This window comes from Chionomys nivalis, chromosome 11 (assembly GCF_950005125.1).
Source record: "Chionomys nivalis chromosome 11, mChiNiv1.1, whole genome shotgun sequence".
Classification (NCBI taxonomy): domain Eukaryota; kingdom Metazoa; phylum Chordata; class Mammalia; order Rodentia; family Cricetidae; genus Chionomys; species Chionomys nivalis.
In genome coordinates, this window is record NC_080096.1 from 8,579,201 (window position 1) to 8,592,739 (window position 13,539).

Genomic DNA, 13,539 nt, shown 5'->3' on the forward strand with positions numbered 1-13,539 from the left:
TTTTGCTGGCATGTAGTGCCCATGAAGGCTAAAACGAGGCATCAGATCTTCTGGAATGAATTAGAGACCTTTGTTAGACACCATGTGGGTGCCGGGAACTGAACCCAAGAACAGCCAGTGTTCTTAGTCGATGAGCCATCTTTCCAGCCTCTAACTTTAGTTTTCTTTGCAGTTTTGGGAATTGAACATAGGGCCTGTGGTGCTTCATCACTAGGCTACATCCTCCCAGAGCCCTTTACTTTTGAGACAGGATCTTGCTCAGTGGCTCAGGCTGGCTTTGAACTTGTGAACTGCCTGCCTCAGCTTCCTGGGCTTACAGGCCTGAGTCCCCAGACACAGCTTTCAATTTAGATTTTTTTGTTTATTTGTTTGTTTTTGTTTTTTTCAAGGCAGAGTTTCTCTATGTAGCCTTGGCTGTTCTGGAACTGAGCTACTCTATAGACCAGGCTGGCCTCAGACTTCACAGAGTTCCACCTGCCTCTGCCTCCAGAGTGCTGGGATTAGAGGTGTGTGCCACCACCGCTAGACTGTTTCTGTGTTTTTTTTTTTTAAATATTTATTTATTTATTATGTATACAATATTCTGTCTGTGTATATGCCTGAAGGCCAGAAGAGGGCGCCAGACCTCTTTACAGATGGTTGTGAGGCACCATGTGGTTGCTGGGAATTGAACTCAGGACCTTTGGAAGAGCAGGCAATGCTCTTAACCACTGAGCCATCTCTCCAGCCCTCTGTGGTTTTTTTTGAGATGGATTTTTATTAAGTTGTGCAGGTTGGCCTAGAATTTTCTAGTAGGCCCAGGCTAATTTTAAACTTAACAGTCATCCTTTGGCCTTAGCTTTTCCAGTGTTGGGACTGCATGTGTGTGACACCTTACCTGGCCACTTACAGATGGCATTTTCCTTATAGAGTCCACCAAATCTTCCTTTGATCTCTGTGGTGGGGGGAGCGGAGGGGCCATCTCTATGTCAGGTTGAGGGTGTAGAACCAAGGAGAGCAGGGTCCTGTGTTCATACTGGTGGAACTGGGAGTACAGACAATGGCCCCAGGGACATTGTGAGCCCATGCTGAGGGACCTACCAGCTCTGTCAGGGAAGGCAGAGCAGGTGAGTGGAGGGAGAGATAACCCTGGATGTTCCTTCCCTCCTCCAGACCAGGTGGTGACCCACAACTGCACGAAACAGCAGAACCTAGTGTGCACCTGCAAAGCCGACATGTATTGCGCCTTGCCAGGGAAAGCTGACAGCTGTCGACAGTGCATGAGGCTGAGCAAGTGTGGTCCCGGCTTCGGCGTGGCCAGTGCGAGTAAGGACCCCCTTCTTTTCCCACATGAACATTCCTGAGATGTCACAGGCATCAACCTCACAGCCTCACCTAGGAACCGGCCTAGTGGCTGCCAGGTCATCTGTTAGGTACTGGTTAACCAGCTGGCTAAGCACCTGCTGACATTAGGGTCTAACCAGCACCCTGGTTAGGTACCTGCTGACATTAGGGTCTAATTGGCATGCCTGGTTAAGCACCTGCTGACATTAGGGTCTAACCAGCAGTCTGGTTAAGCACCTGCTGACAGGCTGGGCGATGGTGGCGCACGCCTTTAATCCCAGCACTCGGGAGGCAGAGGCAGGTGGATCTCTGTGAGTTCGAGACCAGCCTGGTCTACAGAGCTAGTTCCAGGACAGGCTCCAAAGCCACAGAGAAACCCTGTCTCGAAAAACCAAAAAAAAAAAAAAAAAAAAAAAAGCACCTGCTGACATTAGGGTCTAACATTAGGGTCTAACAGATCCAGGCATGAGTCACACTAAGCCCTAAGTTGGTAGGAAATCAAACAGGGTAGGAAGGTAACCCTGGAAAGTAGGTCTTTGTACATGGATGGCCACGTGTGTACATGGATGGATGTGTGTGTGTGCAGACACAGCTGTGCCCCCAGTGCCAGGACACTCCCCACCTGGTTGCATGAAGTATTCGTGTTGCTGACAAGGTCTGGATTTTCTCTCCGAGGAGCTGCAAATGAAAACGTGGTGTGCAGGGCCTGTGCCCCGGGGACATTCTCTGACACCACTTCATCCACAGACATGTGCAAGCCTCACCGCAGGTGAGTGTTCAGAGCAGGGAGGGTGACCCCTGGGGGGCTGGGGCCCCAGATAGAGGACAGCTGGTCACCCATTGGCTGCGGGACTAGATTCTGGGACAATGGATGATTTGAGCAGGAGTCTGACATGGAGGAGGCAAGGCGGGTGACTGGGTAGAAGTGTGTGGGCGTGGGAGGGGGTACTGCTAAGAAGGCATGACTCATACTCAGTACTTGATTGTTGACATCCTTGTCCTCCAACCTGGCTCACTGTCCTCTGTGAGTTCCTGACCAAATACTTACTTCCTCAGATGTAACATCCTTGCCATTCCTGGAAATGCAAGTGCAGATGCAGTCTGTGCACCCGAGTCCCCAGCTCTCAGCACCGTCCCTCGGGCAGTCAGTATATCTCAGCCAGAGCCCACAAGATCCCAACCCCAGGAGCCAGAGTCAGAGCACAGCCAAACTCCACCCACTGTCTCTCTCTTTGAGACAAAAGAGACCCCCCCTAAAAGTGAATCTAGTACCACCGGTGGCATCTCTCTTCCGATTGGTAAGTCCCTGTCTCCAGAGTGACCCATCCAGGCTTGCAAGTCTGAACTATTGGGGAGGCTGAGATAGGAGAACTGCAAGTTCAAGGCCAACGTGGGCTACAGAAGGAGTTCAGGGCCAACCTGGATGACTTAGTCAGACCCTGTCTCAAAATAAGCATACTTTTAATAAAGAGCCAAGGATGCAGCCCAGTGGGAGAGTGCTTGATTAGCTTGGGGTTAAGTCCCCAGCAAAAATAAAATAAAGTATAAAAGAGGCACTTTCTCTTCTTCCTTCTCTCCTCCTTTTTTTTTTTTTTTTTTTATTTTTTCGAGACAGGGTTTCTCTGTGGCTTTGGAGCCTGTCCTGGAACTAGCTCTTGTAGACCAGGCTGGACTCGAACTCACAGAGATCCGCCTGCCTTTGCCTCCCGAGTGCTGGGATTAAAGGCGTGCGCCACCATCGCCCGGCTCTCTCCTCCTTTTTTACTTCTCGAAGGTTCCCTGTGGGTGAACCTGGGAGCCTGAGCTCTGTCCTTCAGAGCAGATCCAGGTGTGGAGCAGTTGGGTCTCCAAAGGCCTGATGTTGTCATAGGGAATCCCTGGGTGAGATGAATGTGAACTTAAGTTCTGATTGCTGGTTGTGATGAACCCATTTGGCTTACAAGACTATGGACTGGCAGTGTTTCTGGCTGCCCTCCTGGGGTTAGCATGGCACCAAGCCGGAGGGAAGCCCCCGACTATGGCCTTCTGGCTGCATGTGCTTCACGGATGTTTATCTTTGGTTCACCCCTGAATTTGAAGACTTCAGGCTGGACTTGTGTATCTCAGCCTCAGCCCCAGTCACCTAGAACCCTTGTTTCTGAGTACCCTGCCTTCTTCCTAGGTCTGATCGTTGGGGTAACAGCTCTGGGCCTGCTGGTGTTAGGGCTGGTGAACTGCTTCATCCTGGTGCAGAAGAAAAGTAAGGCTCTGCTTCCTTCCTACTTCCAGACTCCCTGCTCCCCTCACTGCTTTCCTGGGTGCCCGGATGGGGGAGGGGCTGGTACAGAGCTCTATACTATCACAGACTCAAATGGATCAGGAGACTGCAGTTCCCTAGGAGCGTAGAGTCTGGGGAAGAAGGTACATCCTCTAACCTGGCCACTAGAAGGTAATGTCGGGGCTATCTCAGGGAATTGAAGTTCAGGATTCCTTTACAGAAAACCTGGGGTCTCTAGGAGTCTGTGGTCCAGCCTGGATCTCTGTGGGTGGAGTGTGGTTGAAGCAAGGCTACAGCACAGACGGGCCCGAGGACAGGAGGGGCATTTGCGGGGGTGTGGGTTGCTAAGAGTAGGGTGGGCTCCTTTGTGGGCGTTACCTGGCAGGCAGCTACTCCCTGGGCTGTGCCGCCTCCACCAGCTCCACCCCAGCCACGCTGTGTCTGTTAGGACTGACGTCCTGAAGAAGCCCTACTCCTGACTTGTCCCCCTCTCTTCTTTGTAGAGAAACCCTCCTGCCTGCAAAGAGAAGCCAAGGTGGTGAGTATCCCTCTGTCGTTATTGTCACCGTTGTGATCGTCATCCTCCTCCTCCTCCTCCTCCTCTTCCTCCTCCAGTTCCTTTTCTAGGGTGCTGGGCCATGATACAAGCAACATTGGATGAATGGGTATGGTGGTGCATGCCTGTAATCCCGATAGCTGGCACAGGTAGAGGCTGGAAGATCGGGAGTTTTAAATGCTCCGTCAGAGCCAGCCAATGTCTAGCTACATTCCGGTTGAGAAGAAACAGGCCAGCTCTTCCCTGGCTAGGCATAGCCAGGCTCTTTCCCTGAACTGTGCACGGCTCCTCACTGGTCCCCATGAGTAGGGCACTCCCACTCCTCATTCTATAACAGAGGAAACGTGACCTAAGAGCTGCTGTCACTCTTGAAGGGCTAAGAGTTAGGTCTGTGGTATGTCCTGGGGCTCAAACCCTTGAGCAGGTGGGTTTGGCAGATACCTCCAGAGCGGTCTCACACAGGCCTATCCCAGCAGGGCCTGCTCTCCAAGGTTGGTCACCAGGAGCTGGAGAGTCTAGATGCCACCCTTTGCCCTCCCAGCCTCCTGCCTCAGAGCCCTCTAAGGAGCCCAGTGGCAGTGTCGTCATGGGCTAGTGTGAGACCGTCAGGCAGGAGCAGCAGTGAGTGACTCAGCCCCTCCTCCAAGGGCTGGGAAAGGAGGATTCTTTAGAAGAGCAGCGTGTGACGTCACCCCCGCTGCCCCGAGTTGTGCCCACGGCCTCGTGTTTAGCATTGTCTGTACTGAGCTCATGCCAGCACTGTGCTGAAGTCTTTATAGACTCTCCCAGCCTGTGTGAGTACTGCCCCCAACTCTACAGTCTCAGGACACTTGGCTCAGACACTCTTAAGTAACTGTCCTGAGGCAGCACAGTTGATGGGCGTGGCTTGGAACACAAACCTAGGAATGGATCTCAATTCCTTGCATGCAATTACTAGGTTTCTCTCAGGCATGCCCACGTGGCCTTGCACATAGAGACACCCTTAGCTCCGAAGCCTACAGGAACCAGCCATGCCTCTGCCAGTCCCAGCTCTGCATAACAGGCTCAGGCCCAGAAATGTAGGCGGTGTCAGGTAAACTGAGGTCCTTGGTGCTCACTCAGTGGGTTCCCAGCCTGAGTCACAGGACTGTGATGGTGTCTGTGCTTGCAGCTTGTGGCTCTGAGCAGGGAGGTGACTGTGACCTTTGGTTTTTTTTTCTCTGCTTGACTCTAGCCACAGGCAGAGACGGGGAGGGGCAGCTAGAAAAGTTCCTTCTCAAGAGCTGGTGACTGACATTTATGAATGCCTCTGCAGGGCTACAGGGTAAGGCTGGGCCCAGGGTAAGACTGTGAATCCAAAAGGCCTTCCATCCCTTCCAGACCGGGGTACCTGGCTGACAGGACTCCGGGGGAGACAGGAGGATGCAGCATGTATTATTTCCACGCGCTGGCCTGGGTTCTCTTGCTGTGCCCATCAGCCAATGTCATTCCAAGAAGGACTCACCTTCTATGGACTTTTTTGGCCTCATGGAGACAGCTTGTATGGCATCCTTCCAGTCCTGAGTCAGAAGCTGTGGATTGGACAGGAATCAAGGCTACAGGACACACATGGGCATCTAGGAAGCCATAGCAGAAGTGGACAGGGCCTCAGACCATATCAGTGACTCTCTAGAGAGCACCAGCCTCAGGAAGGATAGTCAAACTATTGCTTTTGTGCAGACTACACCTGGCACTGTGCCTCCCTCTGAAGGAAGGGGGGGGGTCCCAGCTCTGGCCTGGCTGTTTTTCCAGCTGGTGTGGACAGACAGTGCCCTTGGAATGGTATTTCCAGGTCCTCCACACAGGTTGCTGTGAAAAGGGATTTTGTCTTAAGCCTCTAGAGCTAAAACCGAGCCACCCAGAAAAGGCACGGTGAGTTTTAGCTGACTGCACTGTATCCTAATCATGACCTCGGGCAAGAAATCCAGTTTCCACATCTGTAGAACCAGGGTGGCGCTAGGCTAGACTGAGCTTCTGAAGGAACCGAGGTAGCTGTGACCCAGGTACAGTACTCGGCACTAGGTACTCAGGTCACGTACAGTCTTGCCGTTATCATTCTGTAAGAAGCCACAGGGAAGCCACAGAACATCCTCTGGGTGAACCGTGGGAAGGGGGAGCTGAGACAGGCCAGTGAGGAGCCCTGTGAGTGGTCTGGGGGAAAGGGTTCCCTGATCTGTGCTGATTCATCGGACGGAAGGAACAGAGGGTAAAGGTGTTATGCTTTGAGGGCCAAGCCTGACCCCTGGGACAGCTACTTAAGTCCTGCCTGTTCTAATGAAACAATATTGGTGGCTCGGTTGCACCAAAATTGTTTATTTATGAGCACTAAAACTCATACTTTAAGCTGGGCGGTGGTGGCGCACGCCTTTAATCCCAGCACTCGGGAGGCAGAGGCAGGCTGATCTCTGTGAGTTCGAGACCAACCTGGTCTACAAGAGCTAGTTCCAGGACAGGCTCCAAAAAAACCCACAGAGAAACCCTGTCTCGAAAAACAAAAAAAACAAACAAACAAACAAAAAAACTCATACTTTAGGTTTGGGGGATTTTGTTATTTTAGACAGGGACACATGTAGCCCATATTGGCCTTGAACACTAACTGAAGATGGTTTTGACTTTCTGATGCCCCTGCCTCAGTCTCCCCACTCCATCAGTGCTAGGATTACAGATATGCCCCACCCCACCCTGCATGTGTAGTGCTAGGGACTGAATAGGAGCCCTGTGCATAGTCTCTAGTCCCTTTTGTTCCTGCAGAGAACATGGGGTCAATTCCCAACACCCACATCGGTGGCTCACAACCACCTCTAACTCTAGCTCCAGGGGATACTATGCCCCTTTCTGTCCTCCAAAGACTTATGCACGCATGTGTGCCTACTCACACTCAGAAATGTATACAACTAAAACTTTTTTAAAACAAGAAATATTACTATCCTTTTTTTCTTTTTTAATTGGAACTATTTAAAAATATGTAAAAGCATGAAGGTCATTCCTGGCTGGCAGGCTTTGCCACCCAGTGAGTGGTACTTCTGCCAAATTCTTTCTTCTTTATTTCTTGGTTTTTCGAGACAGGGTTTCTCTGAGTAGCTTTGGAGTCTGTTTGGAACTAGCTCTGTAGACCAGGCTGGTCTCGAACTCACGGAGTCACCTGCCTCTGCCTCCCGAGTGCTGGGATTAAAGGCGTGCGCCACCACTGCTGGTGCTTCTGTCCAGTTCTGTCCTGTGCGGGGCTTATAGCACAACTCTCCTTGAAATCCCCAACTGTTTAGTTTTCACAACGACCCAAGGACATTAGCTACAATTGTTCCTTTACACACAAAAACACAGAGGCCCAGAGAGGTTAGGTAACTCTTTCAAGATCACACAGCCAGTGAGTGATAGTGTTATGAACTTAGATTCATGTGGTCTGGCTCCAGAATTCAACTCTTAACTACCAGGCTGGGGACATCTCCCTATGCTGATGGACGGCCTTCGGAAAGTCGATTTTTCTGTTTTCTCGTGTGGACTGAGGGTGTGGAGACAATGTGTGGCGTGGGCAGAAATGTATAAACTGTGGAGTGTGGATGACGGGGTGACAGGTGGGCTACACCCCAGCAGGGGGATTAATAGTCTCCCTCTTCCTCCTAGCTTCACCTGCCTGATGAGAATTCCCGGGGTGCAACAGGCCTAGAGCAGCAGCACCTCTTAACCACAGCACCCAGTTCCAGCAGAAGCTCCCTGGAGAGCTCAGCCAGCGCTGGGGACAGGAGGGCAGCACCTAGGAGCCAGCCTCAGGCAACGGCCACAGAGGAGGCCCAAGGGACTCAGGAGGCCTGTGCGGGCTCCAGGAGTTCAGGTAAGAGGCAGGAGCCAACTGGCCCCCTCCTGCTCTGTGCAGACAGGTGACCCCTCCACCTATCCGTCGAAGATAACCCGAGAGGAAAATGTCTTTAACACACCGGGCAACCGTGATGGTTGGTAGCTGTGGTTCTGAGCCACCGCCTGCCCTGGGTGGAGATCCTACTGCATTCCGCTAGTTCAGAGAAAAGTCTGTGATCACAGTGCTAAGCACAGGGTCTGTGGAATGTGTGTATCACGTTCCCACGGCTCTGGGTTCGGGCCTCAGAGCTCTGGAATTGAGATATGAATAAAATAATCCCTACAAGGGATTTTTGTTTGTTTGTTTGTTTTTGTTTTTCAAGACAAGTTTTCTCTGAGTAACAACTCTGGCTGTCCTGGAGGAACTCACTCTGTAGACCAGGCTGTCCTTGAACTCACAGAGATCCACCTGCCTCTGCCTCCTGAGTGCTGAGATTAAAGGCATCCTCCAAGTGCCGCGCACCGCGGGCCCCGGTCTGTGCTCTATGCGCTAGACCCCAGTTTGCCAGCTTCGGGCAAGGGGCTGGAGGTTGAGAACACAGACGCAGAGACAGACCGACGTGCAGACCTTTAAACACTGATACCAAAAGCCCCTCTTTAATAGCACCATGGAGGCTTAAATACCCTGCAGTCAATGGTCAACAGGTGAAAATCCCATCCTCTGATCCTCTAGGCAAAGCACAGCTTTTAGTAACTTCAATTAGAAGGCTCTAGCAGGGAAGAGCAGCTGAAGGCCAGGACTCATTAGTCACAACATCCAAGGTTCTTTTAAAAAATATATAGATTTTTAAAATGTATATGGGTGTTTTACCTGCATGCATGTCTGTGCACCATGGATGGAGGCCAGAAGAGGGTGTCAGATCCCCTGGAATTGGAGTTACAGATGGCTGTGAATCTGTTGGGTGCTAGGAATCTAACCCAACTCCTCTGCAGGACCAAGTGCTCTTAACTGCTGGGCCATCTCTCCAGCCCTATTCTTCAGAGGTTCTACTCACTATAGCTCACTGAGGGCAGGTCACTTTGGGCCAGAGGTGCAATGTGGGGACCTGTTGCATTTATGTGGTCTGCATCTTACCCTATAATCTAGGACAGCAACACCATCGCTATCTCTAGTGACTGGAGTGAGTCCCTGGTGGGGTTCCCCAGAACCCTGGGACTTCCTTTGTTTTGCAGTGGAAAGGTCAGGTCTACTGGTCTTTGTTCCCCTACCCCCACCCGCAGCAACACTGGCCAGTGGAACAACAGAAGTAAACATGAACGTGGATTTGGTTGTTCACCCAGAGCTGCCCAACTTCCCTGGGACCATGAGAATCCAAGCAGGCTCCTTAATCCCTTGATCCCATGTTTCCTCATCTGGTGATGAGCCATGAACCTCCTCGGCATGTTGATGAGCGACTGTAGCATTGTGGCCACATTGGCACCTGACAGGGAACTGATAGCCCGCGGCCACAGCTGCCTCCCACACATCGCCTCCTCTGACACCCACATTCTGCTGCTCCACCAACTGTTGTGCCCTGTGCTTGCCCATGCAACCTTCCTGGCCTGCAGCACCCCTGCCCCCTGCCTACCCACAGAAGCACTCATGCCTTTTTTTTTCCACCACTGGAGTCCCCAACCTCAGCATCATGTGAGGTTTGTCAGGGTCTCTCAGTACAATCTGAGGATTCTCTGGGCCTGCCCTGGAACGAGCAGATAGCTCTCAATGTTTGCTCAGTGAATACATGTACTCAAATAGAAGCGTGAATTCATCTTTCTTGGCTTCCCTTCTCCCATTGTATGCCACTGTGGCTTCTTCCTTGGCCCCTGAGGATGTCTACCCATCCTTTCTCCTCTGATCTCTGCCCCCTCCTCTTTCTTATCCTAGACGTCCTGTACCCCGACTCCCTGACCTCTCCATTGCTTCGCTCTCCCCTCTCTCCCTTCCTCCCTTCCTCCCTCCCTCCCTCCCACTGACACCTCTCTCTACTGTGGGAGCCCGTCAACCCCAGAGCTGTGCCCACCCACCACCACAAGTCATAACCCGCAAAGGCCGTGGTAACTTTACATGACCACCACATTGTCTTGTCATAACACGCAAAGGCCATGGTGACATTACATGACATTTGGGTGCTGTGGAGGCCCAGGATAGAAATTTCTTGGTGGTCCCTTGATTTTAGCTCTTCCTCTCTGGTGTATTTAAGGTTTCTCTGAGCAGAGTGGCTGGCTGGCTCCATCCTCACCTAAGCTTCCCTGCGCTCCAGCTTCTAGGAGTCGGGAGCCAGGCTCTGTCAGAGAACAACAAAGGAGGTGACTCCCAGCTTCAAAGGGCCAGCTTTGGAAAACTGCAGAGGACAGGGCAGGAGCCAGGATCGGGACATAGGCTAGTCACACAGTTCAGAAGAGTGGATGAAAGCCTGCGTGGCTAGCACAGAGCAGGCAAGGAAGCTCAGCTTACTTAGTTGGTAGACTGGTTGTGTAGCACAACATAGACATTGCCCAAGGCTCCAGGTCTGAGCAGGGTGGGTTGTGGTTCTGTGGACTGACTGAGCAGAAGGGTGATGGGAGATGGAGAAAAAGTGCAAGGTGTTTTCAACCTAAATGCAGATTTCTTAGGTGGATGCATGGATGGAGTCCTGGTTATTCTTACTCAGTGTCTCCAAGAGCCATGGTGCCTCGAGATAAATCAGTGGCCAACACTTATTGCAGTCTTTAAAAATATATATATAAAATTTCTTCTTCTTCTTCTTCTTCTTCTTCTTCTTCTTCTTCTTCTTCGTCTTCGTCTTCTCCCTTCTCCTTCTCCTTCTCCTTCTTTTTCTTCCTCCTCCTCCTCCTCCTCCTCCTCCTCCTCCTCCTCCTCCCCCCCTCCTCTTCTCCTTCACCTCCTCCTCCTCCTTCCTTTTATTTATGACAAATATTCCCCAATCTCTTCTGGTCAAAAGTTCTTTGAGAGCCAGGTAGTGGTGACGCACACCTTTAATCCCAGCACTTGGGAGGCAGAGGCAGGCAGATCTCTGTAAATTCAAGGCCAGCCTGGGCTACAAGAATTAGTTCCAGGACAGGATCCAAAAGCTATAGAGAAACCTTGTCTTGAAAAACCAAAACAACAACAACAACAACAACAAAAGTTCTTTGAGACAATTCCATCCGATTTAGCCAATTGGAGAATAGAATCATCTGACTTGCCCATCCTACAAATGGCCCCGTGGATAGCATAGGTTTGTTTGTTTGTTTTTGTTTTGTTTTGTTTTGTTTTGTTTTTGTTTTTTAGGTTTTTCAAGACAGGGTTTCTCTGTAGCTTTGGAGCCTATCCTGGAACTAGCTCTTGTAGACCAGGTTGGCCTTATAGAGATCTGCCTGCCTCTGCCTCCTGAGTGCTGAGTGCTGGGATTGAGGGCATGTACTACCATGGCCCGGCTTTCTCCCACAATCTTAACCTACCTCTGGGACAAGAAGCAGACTGCAAAGACATCCCCACTCCAAGACCCTCAGACTCACACCTCCCCATCTTGTGCTTTACAGATTCTTCCCACGGCAGCCACGGGACCCATGTCAATGTCACCTGCATCGTGAACGTCTGTAGTAGCTCTGACCACAGCTCACAGTGTTCTTCCCAAACCAGCGCCACAGTGGGGGACCCAGATGCCGACCCCTCAGGATCCCCGAAGGATGAGCAGGTTCCCTTCTCCCAGGAGGAGTGTCCTTCTCAATCCCAGTGGGAGACCCCAGAGACACCGCTGAGCCATGAGAAGCCCTGGCCCCTTGGTGTGCCCGATGTGGGCATGAAGCCAAATCAACAAGGATGGTGTGACCAGGTCGCAGCCAAAGTGGCCTGACCCCTACAGGGGCAATGCCCTGCAAATGGACTCCCAATCCTTTAGACCCTCAACCCACAGAACTTCATGACTCTCTCTGGGACCATTTCCTTTAGCAGCCTCTACAGCCTCTCTTGCCGGTCAAGTGAGGATCGAGGCAGCCAGAATGGTGGGAAACTCCTACTTTGGTGTCCATGGGGCAGTCCCACCAAGTCCTAGCTCTTCTGTGACCTCTGACTCTCCTGGGCTGTGGCCTGATTCTGGCTTCTGAGGGGCCCCAGCGTCTTTCCCTCCCAAGGAGCTAACATCCTCATCCATAGGCTTGGAGAAAGGAGAGCCCAGCTCTTCAGCCTGAACGCTGGCACCGCAGGGCCATCCCAGCAGGAAGGAGGAAGTGGTGGCCTCATAGGGCACAGGGGCCCTTGAGGTTAGTGCTAGACTCTTGCTTGGGAAGTACCTCCTCCAAACCCACCACAATCCTTCTGATGCAAGAATCAGATGCACAGAGGCCCCGACAGGCAGGGTTCCTCTGCTTCAGGGTGCTGGGGTTGTAACTCAGTGGCAGAATGGGCTCTTAGCATGCCCTGGGTTCGATCTCCAGCTCTACAGGTATAAAGTAAGTACATGCAGCAAACAGCTGGTTTGCATCCTCTGCCTCTGACTTTCACTTCAGTGGGCACACAGAGGGCTCCAGCTCCTCTCCCCCTCCCCCTGCCTTCTAATGAGCCCTTCCAAGGCTATGCCTTCCTTTCAGGGACTCTCAGGGACTGTAGAGGTCCCAGGCCCCTGCAGCCACCTGCTTCCTCCTACCTCAGCCTGGACCACTCCCTCTAACTCCCCAATGCTTGGTACTGTACCCACCGTGACCCTGAAAGCATGTCTGTGTTGTGGAACAGCTCGTGGCATCAGGTGAATAGCCCATCCGGAAGCAGCTGAAGCCAGTGATTTTGCCAAAGGACTCTTAACCCATTTCCCCATCAAGGCGCTTCCCTAGCATGCCCAGATCAAGGAAGGAAAGGGGTCAGGAAACTCCTTAAGAGGCAAGTTCTGTCTCAGGTGCTTGGATTCCATGGTCACAGATTCCACTGGATATGAAGTTGATAGTTAAACGATTGGAGATTCGTTACCATGGATACTCAAAAAACTCAGCACTCTGGTAATTCCTAAGACCTTCTGGTTAGGTCTCTCTGCACGGTGTCAGACTGAAGAGGCTATGGAACATGTCTGTCCCCTGGTGGCCAGTCCCGGGATGACCTCGGGCTTCCCTGGCCACAAAAGCATGGGTGAAAGGACTATTTCTGGGTGTTGCCTCAGCGCCCGCCAGTGCTTTTGTGGATCCCAACACGATGCTCTAAGGAGCGTTTGCATTGTATGCTGGGCAGAATTCCTGCTTATAAATGCTTTTGGTTGTTTTTCACACGGATCCCTGGCTGTGTCTGGGGGCTGGTTTGGGCTTTGTCTATGGTCCCTCTGGCCCTCCTCCAATGTGTGAGTAGAGATGGGGGTCATGTTAGTGAGGCTCAGGAGGTCCATGTAGCGAATGGTTCTGGAGCCCCCGCCTCACCCCACCTTTACAGCTGCTCTCGTTCAGAACCTGGGCGTCTCCCACTTGTAGCCTGCGGCTGCTGTGGGAACTTCCAGCCAGCTGGTCTTCAGGTATGTCCCCCGACTCCAACTCTCTCACCTAAGTTTGGCCTCCTCACTGTGTTCTGGGAAGCCCACACCACGGGTCTGAACAA

The 13,539-nt window shown here is 51.9% G+C and overlaps 1 protein-coding gene across 1 annotated transcript in view; it reads left to right on the top strand.

Annotated features, from left to right (window-relative positions):
• The window catches only part of Tnfrsf1b (TNF receptor superfamily member 1B), a 32,941-nt gene extending 19,724 nt beyond the window's left edge, over positions 1 to 13,217 (top strand). The window contains exons 4-10 of the mRNA XM_057784381.1: positions 1,153 to 1,305; positions 1,999 to 2,092; positions 2,380 to 2,621; positions 3,485 to 3,562; positions 4,084 to 4,118; positions 7,776 to 7,983; positions 11,508 to 13,217. Coding sequence (XP_057640364.1) covers positions 1,153 to 1,305; positions 1,999 to 2,092; positions 2,380 to 2,621; positions 3,485 to 3,562; positions 4,084 to 4,118; positions 7,776 to 7,983; positions 11,508 to 11,821 — 1,124 coding nt within the window. The 3' untranslated portion in view covers positions 11,822 to 13,217. The remainder of the gene's footprint in view (positions 1 to 1,152; positions 1,306 to 1,998; positions 2,093 to 2,379; positions 2,622 to 3,484; positions 3,563 to 4,083; positions 4,119 to 7,775; positions 7,984 to 11,507) is intronic.
• The last annotated feature ends 322 nt before the right edge of the window (positions 13,218 to 13,539 follow it).